The following is a 17,915-nucleotide window of genomic DNA, read 5'->3' on the forward strand; positions in this document are numbered from 1 at the left end:
GTTGAGAGAGTGAGAGTTGGGAGGTGGGCAGGACTCATCAAGGAGCTGCAAACCAAAACAAGAAATCTAGGCAGCAGAAGGAAAGAAAGGGTGAGCTTGAGCCAAGATATCTGGCCAAGTGGAACTGGAGGAAATGTCATCATTGGTAAAGGAGGACTTGGAGAAGAAACTGTTTAAGCCGCTCTCGCAGAATCTGTGTGAGTTTATCGAAATAGAGTTCTCGGTCCAGGACAGATATTACCTCTGTGTGTCAGGTAATATGTTCTCTCTGTTATCATTTCTGAATGTAAATAATCCCAAGTGGCTTGGGAGGTAGAGGAACATGTTTTGCATTTATTTTCCTATACTATAATAGCATGTGTATCTTCTCATGATGGAACTGAACTATGCCAAGTTTCAGAATTTGGATTCTGTAGAATTCTTAACTGCTAAGATGGAAGATAGAAAGAATATTGTATTAAGAATATTTTGGCTAGTTGTTCAAAAATGAAACTGGGTATGTATTTTCCTTTATTTGATTATTTTGTCTCTGATCTTTTATGTAATTCACTTGCATAGCATGCGGGTTTACTGTGGAAGAGCTCATTTTTTAAAATTCAACAGAGAACTCTGTACATTTTTAAATACATTGGAAAATACATTGAAAAAACCATTCCATTTCCAACTAGTCCGGACAACTAGGGTTCTCCTTTTGCATGCTAGGAAAGAATAAACATCTTAGATTTTCTTCTGAGAGCTCATTTTGAATAGAGAATGATCTTTTAAAAATTCTTTCTCTTATAGGAAGTATGTTCACAGGAGTAATACTTTAGTGGGAGAACTTAGTGGATGAAGATGGAACTTTAATAGAACTTTCTCTAACTTATTTAATGAAAATATTTTCCCTCATGGTTTTAAAATGTATGAAAATTGTCCAGAGGTAAAAATAGGCTTTTGCATTTAATTATGATTTTCCTAACCAGTAATTTTTGTGCTGAATTTATACAGAAATACTTGTACAACTATTGAATTTAATATACAGTATTCCATTTTTTTCCATGCATGCCTTTTAATGTTGTCGAGGAGTTTAGGAGGAAAGAGCTTAGAAACTCTAAGTGTTCACTGTGGACTTTCCTTTATAAGACACACAACTCATCATTTTTGGAAAACAACTTGTTAAAATCCCGTTCCTAGAAATTGGCTTAGAAGGACTTTCTAAAGATGTCAAGAGGGAGCACTGTAAGAGAAGTAAAACATTTTATAAAAAGTGTTAAGAATTCTTTAAAATTCTATCAATCCTAATAAGTATAATATTTACTCAATAATAAAAACAGTGGTGTATATACATCTAGAATTTTATCTACCATATTTTGCTATGTATAAATACCAAGTGTGGGGACTTGGCATTTCAGCAAAGTAAAAAGTCTGACTGGCCCAGGGAAAGAATTCAAAGTATGGGAAAAAGTCAAATGAAACAATTTTAGAAACTATATTGTGTCCTAACCATCAAATCTTAAATTATTTTGACTTAATACATTAGAGAAGATGACTATTCCAACATTAATATTTAATAATTTTATACCTATTGAGATCCTACTTTATAAAGCTAATTACACATTATGTAACATTAGAATACAAGTATTTTTTAAGAAAAACTTATAAGAAATGAAATAATCAGGATAATATATATATCTAATTTACCAAATATACCTTAATGCTTCCCTCCAACTATATAATTAACTAAATTTGTTCTATCTAAAAGGATAAAAAGTCTTCTAGAATTAAATATTTGAATATGGATGTGATTTTTTTTTCTCCCCAGTATCCTTGAGTTCTAAGAAAGACACTGTGAGCTGGGATCACCTGCTGTCTTTCTTCATAAATGACAGGTGTCTTTTTAAGTAGGATTGGAAGGTCAAGGGGTTGTCATTGTTAACATGTGTGAGGGCAACTCCTTGAAGGTTCCATTTTTTCATCTGGGAAATGGCCAAGTAAAGTAAGTGATCACTATCATTAGTAAAATTCAATGATTCTGTCACGTAAGAAGCAAGGGAAAACAAGGCCCTCTCAGATGTGAGGAAGAGGAGACAATATTGTGATATTCCTGATAAAAGTTAGGATTGTAAGTCATATTAGTTCATCACTAAGTTTCACGACTCTCGTCTATATCATGTCCATCAATTTGAAAGCACTTTCCCCAAATGTAATATCAACATCTCTTTATGGCTATATCAAATACATTTAGACAGAACAGTAATTTAAGATAAAATCAATGTGCAGCTGGACAGTCCTAAGTCTTTGACCATGCTTTACTGAGAAAATTTCCATCAACGTGAATCGAACAGGTCGTATCACAATTGTTTAGACAGGTAACTCCAGATTTGAATGTTGGTCACCTCCGGGGAGTAGACAGACACATAGTTACGATTTTCTTTTATATCCTACAACCCAGCAGTTCCAAATTTTTAAGAATCATATATCTGGAGTAGTCAAATCCCATCATGCATTTTTCAAATTAAAGAAGATGTGTTTAAGTTAAACTTTCTATTTATCTGATCAGAGTCTGTCACTTGCAGGAGTTTCACAACCAGATGATTGTGATTTGCTGTTATTTTTGACACATTACCTGGTCAATGTCAAAAACCAGATGTTACAGACTCAATCACCCTCTCTGTAGTTTGCTAGGACTTACCATGGGGGTTTCTGGGCATCTTAGTACCCTCCCACCTCAGGGTTTGCACGATCTTTTCTCCTCAGGGTTAGCTTCCCCTCGGCTAGAACATTATTATGCCTGGCTGTTAAAAGCAGCATCTACTTATGAAGGAGGGAGGAGCTCTATTATGTGTGGGTACTTGAAAAGGGGTGAGTCATTCGTGCAACGATGAGAGTGTAATTGAATTAAAGAAATTCTAAAGGACTTGAAATGGCACATGAAACATTAGCCATAATTAAATGGGAAGTAGCAGGGCATGGAGGAATGCATGTTGGAAGGTTTGGAATCAGAAAGAACGGGCGTGAAACCTGACTCTGCTTTGCCTGCCTGCCAGCTGTGAAATTTGGGGCAAAATAATTACCTTCTGTGGACTCAGTACTGACGTCTCTGAAATGGCAATAGTCACACCTGCAACACACATGGTTCTCTCTTGTTAAGTCTTAAGTCACAAACGTGATAAATTATGTTCCAAATAAATAAAATAAAAGGTAGGGTTATTGTTTTAATATACAGAGCAATATATTTACTGTGAAAACATATGCTGAAATATATTTGTATCAAGATTATACTTTTAGATAAATATTTGTAATAAAAGTAAAATATACAGCTATGTATAAAAGTATATATATTTATTATATATTAAATTATGTAAATTATGTATTTTTAAATAACAATTATATACATGTTCATATACATCATTTTAAGTATTCTCATATATTTAGAAAGAGATTTTCTACTCATAGAATTAATTTGCAAATAAATGGCATATGTTAGAATTATGAAAGCAATATACATAAATTTTCCATACATATTGCATTTTGATGCCAGAACTTCTCTTTGAACCAGAGAATCTAACGATTTTGTAAAATCATTTACAATAAAAATGTTAACAGTAAGAGTATTTAAAAAAGAAATTAATAGGTTAATAAGAAACAAAACGCTAGAGACTGGGTGGCTTATAAACAACAAATATTTATTTCTCACAGTTCTGAAGGCTGGGAAGTCCAAGGTCATGGCATTGGCAGATTCCATGTCTGGTGAGGCCTCTCGTCCTCTTCCACAGTAGTCTTATCCTTATGACCTTGCATGGCAGAGGGGCAAGGGATCTCTCTGAGGTCTTTTTATAAGCACACGAATCCCATTTATGAAGACCCTGCCTCCAAGAGGCCCCACCTCATAATACGGTCACCTTGGGGTTAGGATTTCAACATATGAATTTGACTAGGGAACACAAACATTCAATCTATGGTACCCAGTGTAGCCTCCAAATTGATTTTATAAAAATATTTCTAGCCCTGGCTGGTTTGCTCAGTTGGTTGGAGTGTCCTCCCATGCACCAAAAGTTGTGGGTTCTATTCTGGTGGGGGAACGTAACGTACCTGGGTTGCAATTCAATCCCAGTTCCCCCAGGAGCAGATGGATCTCTCTCTCTCTCTCTCTCTCTATCTCTCTCTCTCTCTCTCTCTCTCTCTCTCTCTCTCTCTAATAAACATAACCTTGAGTGAAGATTAAAAAACATTTCCAGGAAAAATATTATATGAAAATTATTTTTTGATGAAATCAATAATAGCACTCTCAGTGACCTCAGACATCATCAATACACTGAAACATCTTCACTGAAGCTTCTTGTCATTGATAACTCACAGTAATTTTTCAATATTGTTTAATTTCAGTGATGAAAAACACTAGGGCCGTAAAATAACAGTCGTTTGTTTATTTAAAGCGTTGCTGCGCAGCTTCCTCAGGAGCTACTTCTTCTTCTGTTCTGCCAAATTACATTTGTTCAATTGGCTGGTCTCCTTTCCATTTAGCCTCATAAATAATAGTGACTATTTTACCATTGTAAAAGATACAGTTATTAATGACAATGTTTATTTTGAAATTAAGAGTAAAAATAAATAGTGGACATGACTTAAGATTGTAACTTTGAAAATGCTAACTAAAATATTGAAACTGGTGCAGTCTCATTCTGAATTTCCCTGGGCCTATAGATATTACTCACTAAACAATAATTATTCAGTGTCATCTCTGATGTTACTGAAACCAACTGTCTAACATTTTGACTGTATAAACACATTTCTGTTTTAAGACGATGTGATAAGTTTCCACTTTCCCACTCCATTAATGTGGATATGGCCATTTAATTTTGGCTGGCAGCACAGCTGAAGTGTGGGAATTAGGGATTGGGGCCAGTCCAGCCTGAGGAGACTTCTCTGACTCTTGGCTAAAGATAATCTCTGAGCCTCATTGGCTCCAGAGGAGACGATTTTGCCAAATTAAGGGTGCTGGACTGTCTCTGTGCTGCATCATTGTACCAAAAGATTAACGCTTACAGCATGCTCTAACTTTCTTAGTTAATGTTAGTGGACAAAGACCACTAATGTAAGAAAACTCGATAGATCCTACTTTCTTAACATCTCTGTCTCCATTCCCTCCCTCCAACCCATCCTTTACAGAATGGAAAAAACAAAAAACAACAAAAAGCCTTTCCAAAACGTAAAGCTTCTCCTATCCATTCACTTAAAGTCCTTTAGGAACAGCCCTCCTCTCAAATCCTCCCACACACACAGCTCTCAGGATGACATTTAAAGTCCTTCGCCTAGCATTCCAGACTACCTTGCCCCTTCCCATCCTCCTTTGTACCACCCACTCACCTTCACACTTCAAGCCAACAATACCAAATGCTGTGTGACTCAAAAGCGTCAAGTATTTCATGCTTCTGTACACACGCTGCTCCAGAATTCCCTTTACCCCTTTCTTCATTCTAACACCCTGCCCTTGACAACTCAGAAGACCCCCTTCAAAAGGCTCTCCCCAACTCCCAGATGCATGAAGATGTCCCTTCTCTGTGTTCCTGATCACCCTGTCCTTGCCACATTCACAGCACTGTGATCATGTGGGGGGGGGGGGGTCTTTTAAACATAATTTTTCTTTCTATTTTGAAATAATTCCAAACTTACTAAAGAATTGCAACAATAATAGTACAAATAACTTTTTTCCCAAAACAGTTGAGAGTAAATTGCCAACACAATGCCCCAGTGCCCACACTGAAACCTTAGATTGTAATTGCTACAGTCATTGACACTCTCCTATATAATCACAACACAACCATCACAATGAGGAAATTAACACTGATTCATTACTATCAACCAATCGACTAGTCCTATTCAAGCTGCTTAAAAAGTTTATATTAGTTTCAGGTATACTCCATAGGCCTATACATTCATATAATTTATAAAGTGATGAGATCATGTGTTTTCTTCATGAAGCCCCACTCTCTGTAATCTTGGTGAGAGCAGGAATGAATGGTGCCTTGTGGGAATTCTTTATTCCAATGCTTAGCACAGGGCTTTATTCAAAAGGGCTCTCAAACATTTATCAAATCAATGAGTCAGTGGGTCTATAATCAATCAGCTGGTTATCATAATATATAGATGAGGCAGTGGAATTTGCTTCAAATTACATTTCCATACAATATCCTATTATTTCTCCCCATTCCCATCCTCTCCCAGCCCCTAAATAGTGAGGCAGCTAAGCAGAACAAGAATACCATCCTTTGGGTCAGAGGTAGAGCCTTTGTCTGGACAGACACAACTGCCATTTCAGTCCACAAACGAACCTTTTTTAGTGCTGGAGATATGTGCATAGGCAGAAACCCATCAACTTTTGCACACAGTTTCTGAACTCTGAGCCATTATTTTGATCTTTGGTTAAGACCTTCCTTCTGTTTTAGGTCCCCTCCGGGACATGGCTCTCAATCACTCCCTTAGTCTCCAAATATGCAATCCCTCCTCTTCCAAACTCTTAGAGTTTGAGATCTAAATCATAGCCTTTAGTCTCTTCTTATTTCTTTACTGAGTCCTACCTAACCCAGGAACTGGCGGACAGTATCCACCCAGTGGTAGTGCGTGAAGGAATCCTCTGCAAGCTGTCTTCCGCCTTTACTGTTCTAGAGAAACTGCCCACAGGGAAGAAATCAATGATCTCCCCCAAGTCAGATTCAGTGCCTGGACTAACCTCTTGCTTTACCCAGCAAAGTGGCTTCAGAGGATTGTCTTCAAATCTTCAAAATTCTTGCCATCTTGATATTCATAGGATTGCACTGTTTCTTTCCCGATAGCCCGTTCTCAGACTGCTCTGCTGGCAAGTTTCTCTTCTCCGCTCTGTCTCACCTTTTTCCTCTGCTCTTTCCCCTACTTACCTAGTCTTGCAAACCTATCCACACAGAAAAATCCCAGTCCATATCTCCATTCCTTAAACTATAAACTTCCATCTCTTTCCCTTCATCCAGCTCACCCTCCTGACTTTACTGTTTTGGTTTCCATGTCGTGTTATTTCTACCGAGTGTCATCAGTGCCTCAGGGATTTGCCACTTCTATGTCCATAGCCCACGTCCTATGCTTAGATTACAACACTAGTCCCTTATACAAAATGAAACACTTTAACAGTTATTATAAACCAAGGACTACCCTCCACATCACTTACCTGTCACTGTGATTGCACTGTGATAGAATGCTTTGTACAGTCTTAACTAGGAAGGCATGCCAAAGTAGCATTTTCCAGAACAACATGAGTGTCTTCCCTAAAGACAGAGTCCAGTTTCATTCTTAGAACACAGAACCAGCTTACACCTAAGTGACAGCATCCATCTTAAAAGAAAGTTTAAGATATTTGATTCCAACTGCCAGCTCTCTACTCCTATACATCTTTATAATATATATTTTATGAAACTCATGTCTGTTAGTTTTGTCTCCTCAACAAAACCATACATTTCTAGAGGATAAGGACCATGTCTAACACCTGTACACATTGTGACATCTATAATAGTTCTAGCCATTGTGGCATCTATAATAGTTCTACCGGGCTCATAGCAGATACTCAATAAATACTCCTTTATTAACTCATCAACAATTGTCTATTCAGGAGTTCTAACATTAAATGTGGATTCTTCTGATGTTTTCATGTGAGGCCAAAGACAATGATTTTAAGGCCAGGAAATCATTTCCTAATTTTGTTCACATAAAATAAGCAATGATCTTCCCACACTTTTTAAAGAACAGTACTGGAACTTTTTGTCTTGAGGACATATTTCGAATACTAGAATTTTAGAGACACTCTAGAGAGGATTAAAAATCTCAAACAATACCAAAGAGGTGTATCTGTGATGCAAGCTTTTCTGCATCAAACATCTCATGGTAACTTTAAAAGAATGCCTATTCATGCTCACTCTCAAACACTGTGTTGCTGTGTGAGCAAAACTATTTATTTCCCTGACCCCACTTACTTACATTGCCATACATTAAAATTCCAAATTGTTCTGGTAGACACTTTGGCACTGACTATGTGCTAACATTAAATATCTTATTTTCTGCCCCGAGTTGATCCCCGTTCCCCACCACAAAGCATAGCTGAAAGCACATAGCTCAATGTTCTGTCTGAAAGACATTACTGTGGCTGTGTGTAACCACAACTGTAGCAAAAATCAACACATTGAGCAGATCTGGAGGCATACTTGTGAAGGTTCAGATACATCAGGGTTCATAAAGGGGATGCAGATATAAGGCAGGTTCAAGCTCATTACATGAAAAAGGGTTACATAAATACTGAAAAGTATGATGCTGAATAATTTATCATCTTCTAGGAGTTTATGTAAACTGTTTTTCTGTCCTACAGTGACCAAAAATGAAGAAGTAAAAATAATTATGGTGAAACACTACAGAATAGGCTTAGATGAAAAATATGAAGTAACAAAGAAGTGGTCTTTGAATGATCTGAAGAAGATTGATGGAAAAGAAGCAGATACTGTAAGTGTTACACTTTGTAAGGGAGAGGTGGGATCAATAAGCTGGAGATCTTTAGGCTCAATATCCTACTTCATATATTCTTGGCATGTAATTAAATGTTAAAATGACACAGTGTTCTTTTTTATAAAGATTTTATTTATTTATTTTTAGAGAGAAGGGAAGGGAGAGAGAAAGAGAGGGAAAGAAACATCAATGTGTGGTTGCCTCTCATGTGTCCCCTACTAGGGACTGGCCTGCAACCCAGGCATGTACCCTGAGTGGGAATTGAACCTGCGACTCTTTGCTTCACAGGCCTGTGCTCAATCCACTGAGCTACGCCAGCTAGGGTGTGATGTAGTGTTCTTAAGTGGTAAAGTTTAGTCAACTGGGATGATGTATGGATTGTTTGTTATTGTTGTTGTTCAGTCTTTATCAGTTTAAATTTGAATTTTGTCTATTAAATTTAAAAGAGTCTTTCCCAAGGTTTCTTAACAGATTAAATACACTCTCCCCGTCAATCTGGACACTTTAAATACATGGCATTTCCACCGCCACTCTCTCTCCACCCCAAATTCCTCCATAAGATTCGGGAATTCCTTCCCTCATTTTCTTCAAATTTTACTATCAGCCACTTGATCCTCCAGAAGGATCAATAATTCTTGGAAATCCTACAACCTTAAAATTAAGAGGTGGGGGGAAAGGATGTCTACTCCAGTCTCTCCACGTGACCGATGTCAGGTGGTTTTCCCAGTCTCCCTGGTCTCTTCTCCTGTTGGAGAGCTCATTCCCAGGTGACACAGTCCATTCTATTTTTGCAATGCCATGCTTTACTTTTTATTTTTTAATTTTATTAAGTTTGTTGAGGTGACATTGGTTAATAGGGTGATATAGGTTTCAGCCATACTTTCTTTTTTTTAATTCTCTACCTATGTTTAACCAAAATATCCACCCATCAGTCCTACTTGGGCATTTGTAGCAATTCAGAACAACTCCAATCCTTCTTTCGTATAGCAGCCTTTGCAATACTTGAGGACGATTATACTGTCCCCTCAAGTTTCCTCTTTTCTAGGTTAAATGTTCCCCTTTTGTTCTTTGAATAACTTTCATACAAAGATGGCATAAGATGATAGATATGACGGGACAACATAAACACCGAGAGGCAGTAGCGATGGTGCTACTGTTTTACATGCCATTGCTTCAACACCCTTTACTACACTATTTTCTCTTCTGGAATCCTCCTGTTTTCCCAGAATTACATGCAATATGTAATTCTTAGGGTGACTTAGGGTGACTAATTTGTATTTCCCTTGATCTGGATTCCTTATTTCTATTAAACACTTACCTGAAACCTCCCGTCTTTGTGTATAAATTGCCATTTAATCTCACCTGCCATACCCTCTACTTACATGGAATAAAACCTAAATAAAGGTCCTTAGTGATCTGACTTCTTTACCACTGGTCAACCCCACCTTAAACTTTACACATTCTCTGTGCTTAACTACTGACTCTTGAGGCTTAGAATGCCCAGTCACCTCTATCTCTCGCCCCATTCCCAGACTCTCCATTGGGTAAAGTCTTACTTATGTCTCCCTCCCCCAAAGCCCCCTTAAATTGTGGATATAAAGGTATTATAGCCATAATACCACAAACTGCAAGTGTTGGCTTTTTCTGACTCTTCTCGGGATGGAAAGCTTCTAAAAAAAAAAAACCAACCTGGGACCACAATTATTCATCTTTTACTGTAGCCTTCAACCTGACATATATTAGATACTCAATAAATATTTGTATTATTGTTGGAAGTAGAATTCAAACTCGTTTATTCTTAATCCTATTAAGTACTATATTCTCAATCTGGCTTATTCTTCCACCTGTCAACTCTTCTAATAGTATGATTTTTAAAATAGTCACTATAATGTGATGCAGATTTAACAACCATAACATTTAGGACTTCATTCAAGTCAATAATAAAAACAATGAAGCTGGCAGGGGAAGTGTCTACCTCTAGGTAATTGGTAGGATATCATTACTACTACTATTACTACTAACAGTAGTATTGCTACCTGCCACCATGTCACACTTAGTAAACCCTTACCAGGTGCCAGGAACCACAGGAAACTTTTTCTACACATAATTTTACATAATCATCACAAAATCCACATGAGTTAAATTCTATTATTATTCCCGATTTACAGATAAGGAAAACAAGACTTCAAGACATTAACTGACTTGCCCAAGGTCACAAAGCTATTAAATGGTAGAGCTGGACTTTACCCAGAAATATATTAATTTGCCTTCTTTAGATTGCTTGTTTAACATCTCTGCAAATTCACATATATTCATTCATTCATTCATTCATTCATTCACTGAGAACTCAAGCTTTGCCAGGCCCTGAGGCTACAATGGAGAATTAGACACACATAAGTCCTTAATTCTGCATTACTTACATAATTATTTAGTCTCAACACCTAAATTTTGTCCCTAAGATCTTTACCAAAATCAATATATGCTATCTGCTATTTGGTTGACTTATCACCTAAGAATCCTTTTTTAAAATTTGGTGTGTTTGGCGTGATACTCAGTAAAAGCATGCAGGGTTTCATTGCTTTCTTTTCTAATGACTCATATAACATTTTTCTGATAATACATTCTACATAACTGTTAGGAAATAATTAGGAAGCATTTCCTAACATTTATTGCATATCAATATGCTGGAATATTAGACACACAATGCACCATGTTTCCAAAAGAATACATGAGAACACAATTGTTCACCATTTAGTAAACTTTTAAAAAGTCAGACAAGTACAAAACTTTTCTATAATATTCTCATTTTGCATATTTAATCTGTCCTATTATTAAAACTGAAATCTGAACTTAAATTTTAATACAAAAATATACAGAGGTATGTGTATGTATATGTATATATGAAATAAACCAGTACTTTAACAATAATTATCTCTGCATGATAAGATTACACATTTTTAGATTATTTTCTTTATACTTTTATGTACTTACCAAATTTTCTTTGCCACATTAAATGTTATCAGAAATCAGTGTCAAGTTCGCTTACCTGTAGTTTCAGGAATTATCATCCCCACCTTTTTTTTTTTTTACCATTCTTCATTTTTTGTGAAGTTCTCAAATATTAGTGCTGTTATAAGTATTTCTGCAAGTTCGTCCAGTGTCTAGAGGTGCGTTCAGCAAACCCGTCAGCTCACAGTCATTGTGAACAAATAGCCCCGCTCTGCTTCTCCCCTCACCTCTCTGGTCTGGCCTACAACAGTGTTGATTCTTCTCTTTCCTCTTGGAAGACTATTATCTTTGATAGTGGGCTAGATACCCCCAAAACTGAATATTTCTACTTTTTTCATCATTTAGGACCTAAAATATTAGATTACCAGAAGAAAACCTATAATATCCAAAGAACAGTTCTTTTAAAGATTTCTTTTCTATGGATGAAGTAAAAATATCCCAGTTGTTCCTGGAATTTCACTTTCACATCTCCTTTCCCTTTGAATTGAATCCTCAGGAGTCAGCAATCTCATATATATATATATAATTGAGAATACATTTATATGTGTGTGTGTGTGTGTATTTTTCTCAATAGCAGTAATATAGTTTTAAATAGAGCAATTCTGAGTCAGAAAGTTGTCAACTTTAAAAAGGAATGGAATTGAAATTGAAGTCAAATTATAAAGGAGACATCAAAATGTCTGGGGATTTGGAGATTGACATGGTACAATGGGAGAGAAAATGATGCAGCAAGAAAATGGGGTTGGGTTGACTGAGATCTTGGTTCTGTCCTGGCTCTGCCAATAACTTCATGTGTAGCCTGGGCTTCACCTCTCTGGAAACTATTACCCCAACGATAAACAAGAGATCACTGAATGATGTCTGAGATCCCCTTTTAGCTCTAGGAGTCTATCAAGACAGACAGAGGGAGGGGAAAGGGTGAGAGAGAGGAAGGGAGGGATATAGAGGAGGAAAGGAGGAAGGAATTCTATTTTTAAAATGTGGTGAATTTGGCACCAAGCAGAAAAGAAGAAATATTTCCCCCCTCTGGAAGTCTATAAGTAGGTTTATTCTCTTCTTTTATCCCTACCCACCCTCTCAAATTCATAAAGGAAGAAGGAAGGAAGGAAGGCGGGAAGGAAGGAAGGAAGGAAGGAAGGAAGGAAGGAAGGAAGGAAGGAAGGAAAGAAGGAAAGAAGGAACTTGTATTCTATGTGCATGCCTGCTCAGGCTTTAATTATTAGGCTAAAGGAAACTATCAATCCTTTGTTAGTACCTCAATAGGATGAAGGGTATTTTCTACATGATGAAGACAAATGTTTCAATGAGGGAACTATATATGGAGTGTGATTAGCATTTAGTGACAGATGGGTATGATTTCCTTTTATTGAGATGCTCTGCACAAGTGCCTTTCAAGCTGCAATTATGATAGCTAGGAAAAATGTTACAAGGTGCAACTAGGGGAACACTGCACTGAAAATCACATCACCCATATACATTCTTTTCTCTTTTTTAATCCTCACCTGAGCTTATTGATGACAGAGAGAGAGAGAGAAACACTGATGTGAGAGAGAGACATTGATCAGTTGCCTCTTTCATGTGCCCCAACTGGAGACCAAACCCGCAATACAAGCATGTGACCCAACCAAAAGAAGCGAACCTGTGACCTCTCAGTTTGTGGGACAATGCAACCAACTGAGCCACAGCAACCAGGCGTTCTTTTTAAAAGTGTTGTTTTGTTTTTAAATTTTGTTAATAATATAAAGCAAGGTGGCAGTAACACTAGCATTTGGAGGCAGATTTGGGAAAGGGGACTATCATTTTTTTTAGCCTCCATATTACACAGTTTATATGATGAATTTCACGGTAAACTTCATAGCAACCCTATCAAAAAAAGGAGAAAAGGCAGGGTCAGATCACATAAATACTTATTCCATGGTTATATCAGAGATTCAAAATAGTTGTTTAACCTCAAAACCCATATTCTTTTTCTGGCCTGGTGCAAGAGTTTTCCTATTTGAAAAAGAAATCGCAAACACCTCCATTGTTTGTGCATAATGCTTACACACCACCTGCTAACAAATTATGCACACTCCCACTTGGCCTCTGCCTCCGTGTCAGTTACAGGGCAATGTTTACCTCCACTTCTCTTTTCACAGAGCTACTCAGGTCAGCTCAAAACACACTCATTGGGAACCTAGCAGTTGCCATGAACACGAAGTAAATAACTCAAACCCTCTGCCCTCAAAGAGAGTTAGGATTTGGCAGGGAATGAATGTGAAAGCATTTTGTAAACTGAAAAGCACTTTTTAAGTGCAAGGCATTGTTGCTACTGTTATTAGTAACAGTACCAAAGATTATTTTAACATGCAGGGCTTAGATCAGGGTTGATGTCTTCTTTTCCTCAAAACACCTATACTGGAAGTATAACAAAAGCCAAGAGCAGTCCAATAAGAGGCAGTCATTAATAATTTTTCAGTTTCAGTCCGATGATTTAATGGTCCTTGTTATTAACTTCAAAGGTAACTCCTTGCTGTTAACTTGATGTGTATGCAGTATGCCAAAAGCTAATTAGCCTTCCTGTATTCCCCGCTTCTGCCTTTGAAGTAGCACAGGACCAAATTCCCAGTAGAAAAAAGGAGAAGTCTATTCTCCTCTCCTTTACCCATCTTCTCAAATTACTATCCTGGGAAGAGTTGATAATTGCATATTCCGAGACATGTTTTATTTGCATAGTTGAAAAATTACAGATCCTATAAAAAAATCTTTATTGTTCTTTTTAGAAGCAATGTGTTTGAAGCAGGTAGCTTTTGAAAGTTCATGTGTAGGTTTTAGAAATATGTTTGGTACTAGTACTTTATAATCAAAAAGCACATACAAAAGAATCTGAGAGAATCCAGGAAATCCAGTTACTTTTCTGACTACAAATAAAATCATGTCTCTCTTTCTCCTCTAGGACAACCCGTTTTTTGATCTGCACTTCAAGAAAGTGTACCGTTTGGAAGCATATAGTTGTGCTTCTAAATATGCCTTTGCTCGAACTATAAATAAGCTGAATCACGCATATCTTAAGAAGGACTTACAGATCGTGAACTTTGACTCGACTTATATCAACGATGATTCTGTTTGGTCCTCCAGCAACAAGGACTGCTTGGTTCTCATGAGAATATGCTTTTATGCCTTCAATCTGCTGTGCCTGTCCCTGTGTCCCCTGCCACTCTGAAGATGTATTCCCTTTTTTCCACCAGTATTCTATAAAGTGGTTCCCTAAGTAAATATTGGTAGTCATGATTTTGGTTTTTTTCCCTTCACTAGTGACTGTTATTTATATGAAAATAAAGTGATGCTTTGTGAATTACAGTAAAATATGTTTTAATGAAATCATTCGACATTTTGGCACTTTTGCCTATGTGTTCCTTGGTAACTTTGAAAGGAATTGAATGGTTTTGCATAAATTGGTATTCTCAACTACTATCTTAAGAGGCCTAAAATATATGAAAAGACAGCCCATGTTCAGAGATAGGAAGACAATATTGGTAAGATGTCAGCACGACCCAAAGCCACCGGTAGTTTCATTGCAATCCCCATCAAAATTCCAACGGCTTTTTCTTTTTTGCAGAAATGGAAAAGCCAATCCTCACATTCATTTGAATTCCAAAGGTCCCTGAATAGCCAAACGATGTTGAAAAAGAGGTACAAAGTTGAAGGACTCACATCTCCAATTTCAAAACTTACTGCAAATCTACAGTAATCAGAAGAGTGTGGCACTGGCATAAGGATAGACATATAAAGCAATGGAATAGAACTGAGAGTTCAGAAATAAAACTATCATCTGTGGTCAACTGATTTTTGACAAGGGTGCCAATCTTATGCAAAGAGGAGAGCATAATCCTTTCCACAATGGCTCTGGTACAACTAGATATCCATGTGCAGAAGAATACCACTGGACCTCTACCTTACAGCATACACAAAAAATCAACTCAAATGGACTAAAAACTTGAACAGAAAATCTGAAACTATAAAAATCCTAGAAGATTTTGCCTGTGGCAATTACTATGTTGATATTTTTAATGGTGATTTTCTATTACTGTCATTTTCTTTTATTATTTGAGAAAGTATCACGTAACTGATAAGGGGCTAACATCCAAAACACATAAAGAATTTATACAACTCAATAGCAGAAAAACAAATAATCCAATTAAAAATGGGCAGAAGATCTGAAGAGACATCTTTCCAAAGAAGACCTACAGGTGGACAACAGGCACATGAAAAAATACTCAACATCATTAATCATCAGGGAAGTGCAAATCAAAACAATGATGAAATACTACCTTGCATTTGTTAAAATGGCTATTACCAAAAAGATAAGAGATAACAATTTTTGGCAAAGACATGGAGAAAAGGGATCCCTTGTACACTGATAGTGGGAATGTAAATTGGTGCAGCTAATGTGGAAAACACAGAGGTTCTTCAAAAAATTAAATATGGAACTGCCATATGATCCAGCAATTCCATTGCTGGGTATTTAACCAAAGAAAACAAAAACAGTAACTTGAAAAGATGTATGCACCCCATGTTCATTGCAGCATTATTTCCAATAGCCAAAATGTGGAGACAACCTAAGTGTCCTTCAATGGATGAACAGCGAAATTATAGTATATATAATATTCCATTTTTCATGTATATGCCACTTAAATAGCAGAAAGTAAGCAGTCAGATTATATATAATGAAATATTATTTGGCCATAAAAAGGAATGAAATCTATTCATTTGAAACAATATAGTTGGACCTTAAGGGCATTATTCTAAGGGAAGTCAGTCAGATAGAGAAAGAGAAATATGATCTGTCTTATATGTGGATTCTAAAAAACAAACAAACAAAAAACAAAGCTCATAGACACAGAGAACAGATTGGTGGTTGCCACAGGGTAAAGGAGGTAAAAAGAAAACTAGTAATAAAGTAAATAATAAAATAAAATGAGATCAGCTTTCTGAGCCAGGCAAAGGGAAGGAAAACAAGAAGAAAAATGTTTAAAGTGTATGTATTTTGTATGATTTCCTGCCTTCATTGACTTTTTTCAATTATATGGCCTGAGCCCCATTCTGGATAAAAGGATTTATCCTGGACATACCTCAAAAAGATACAGTGAGAATTAAACGCTAAGAGCCAAGGCAGATGCTAGGCACATGTGAGTCCTATTGAGAGCGTGTTCACAGTGAGACAGGAAACAGCAGCTCCAAGACTGACCTCAAAGAGCACACAATAAATATTAGTTCTTAAAATTAGTAGGTGTAATAGTAGTCTTATTCCGTCACAAATGAGTGGAATATCTGTCTAGTCACTAAAAGAAAAAGAGTGTACATATCATGAAAGATATAAAAAAGCTGAGTGTATTCATTTGCTAGGGCTGCCAATCAACTACCCACAAACTGAGAGGCTTAAGAAGCAAAAATGGATTGTGCCATAGTTCTGGAGCCTGGAAGTCCCAGACCAAGATCTCAGCAACACTGGTTCTGTGAGGGCTGTGAGGGAAGAATCTGTTCCAGGCACCTCCCCTTGGCTTGTAGACGGCCGTCTTCTCCCGGTGTCTTCACATCATCATCCTTCTGCGTATGCATCTCCTGTTTCTAGGAGGACAAGAGTCACACTGAATTAGAGAGCCTACTGTCCTAACTTCATTTTAACTTGATTACCTCTATGAAGACCCTAACTACAAATAAGGTCACATTCTGCAATAGTGGGGGTTAGGACTTCAAAATATGAATTTTGGGGAGCACATGTCAACCCATAACACTGAAGAACAAGTTGAAGTGGCTTAGGGGGACATAACAATTAAATTTAATGCGGGAGCCTGGATTGGCCCCTGAAACAGAAAAAAGGACATTGGTGCAATCCCTCAGGAAAAAATCTGAGTAAGATCCATAATTTAGCTAGTGATATTACACTAAGGTTAATTTTCTCATGTTAACCATTGTACCATGGGGATGAAAGATGTTTACACCAGGGGAAGCTGGGCCAGGAGGGGGTGGGAGCTCTCTGTGCTGTCTTTGCAATATCTCTGTGAGACTAATTTTTCAAAATAAAAAATTTTAAATACCTGTTTGAGTTGATTTTTTTGAAGTAGCTAAAAGATGAGGAAGACTATCCTATACCTACAACATCCGAATGGGGACAAATGAGTTAGTTGTATCTCAGTCCCTGAAAGCAAGTCACTTAGCTATTTAGGTGTGTTGAGAAGGAAAATGTCCTCTAGTTGAGGACAACAAGTAAAAACATCTTTTTTTTTTGTCAAAGCAGGCAGTTCAAATGATAGTAGGTTAGAAAAATCTTATACATCTTGTAATTTTGCACTGTCCTCTCCAACTAATAAAAACCTATCTGTATAGCTCACGTGTTTACTTCTCAGGTAAAAAGTTCAGATCGTGGT

The 17,915-nt window shown here is 37.0% G+C and overlaps 1 protein-coding gene across 1 annotated transcript; it reads left to right on the top strand.

Moving 5' to 3' along the window:
- On the top strand, window positions 1–14,710 carry EXOC1L (exocyst complex component 1 like). Its single transcript, XM_045834661.1, has 3 exons — window positions 1–254; window positions 8,366–8,496; window positions 14,444–14,710. The coding sequence occupies exons 1-3, from the start codon at window positions 134–136 to the stop codon at window positions 14,708–14,710; spliced, it is 519 nt and encodes a 172-aa protein (XP_045690617.1). The 5' UTR covers window positions 1–133.
- Window positions 14,711–17,915: the final 3,205 nt, after the last annotated feature.

The sequence above is a fragment of the Phyllostomus hastatus genome, unplaced genomic scaffold (assembly GCF_019186645.2).
Source record: "Phyllostomus hastatus isolate PE091 unplaced genomic scaffold, TTU_PhHast_1.1 phas_contig_196, whole genome shotgun sequence".
Classification (NCBI taxonomy): domain Eukaryota; kingdom Metazoa; phylum Chordata; class Mammalia; order Chiroptera; family Phyllostomidae; genus Phyllostomus; species Phyllostomus hastatus.

Coding starts and splice junctions, on each gene's coding strand:
- EXOC1L (XM_045834661.1), top strand. CDS start 134: ATGTCATCATTGGTAAAGGAGGACTTGGAGAAGAAACTGTTTAAGCCG. Junction 255..8,365: donor ATATTACCTCTGTGTGTCAG/GTAATATGTTCT, acceptor TCTGTCCTACAG/TGACCAAAAATGAAGAAGTA. Junction 8,497..14,443: donor ATGGAAAAGAAGCAGATACT/GTAAGTGTTACA, acceptor TTTCTCCTCTAG/GACAACCCGTTTTTTGATCT.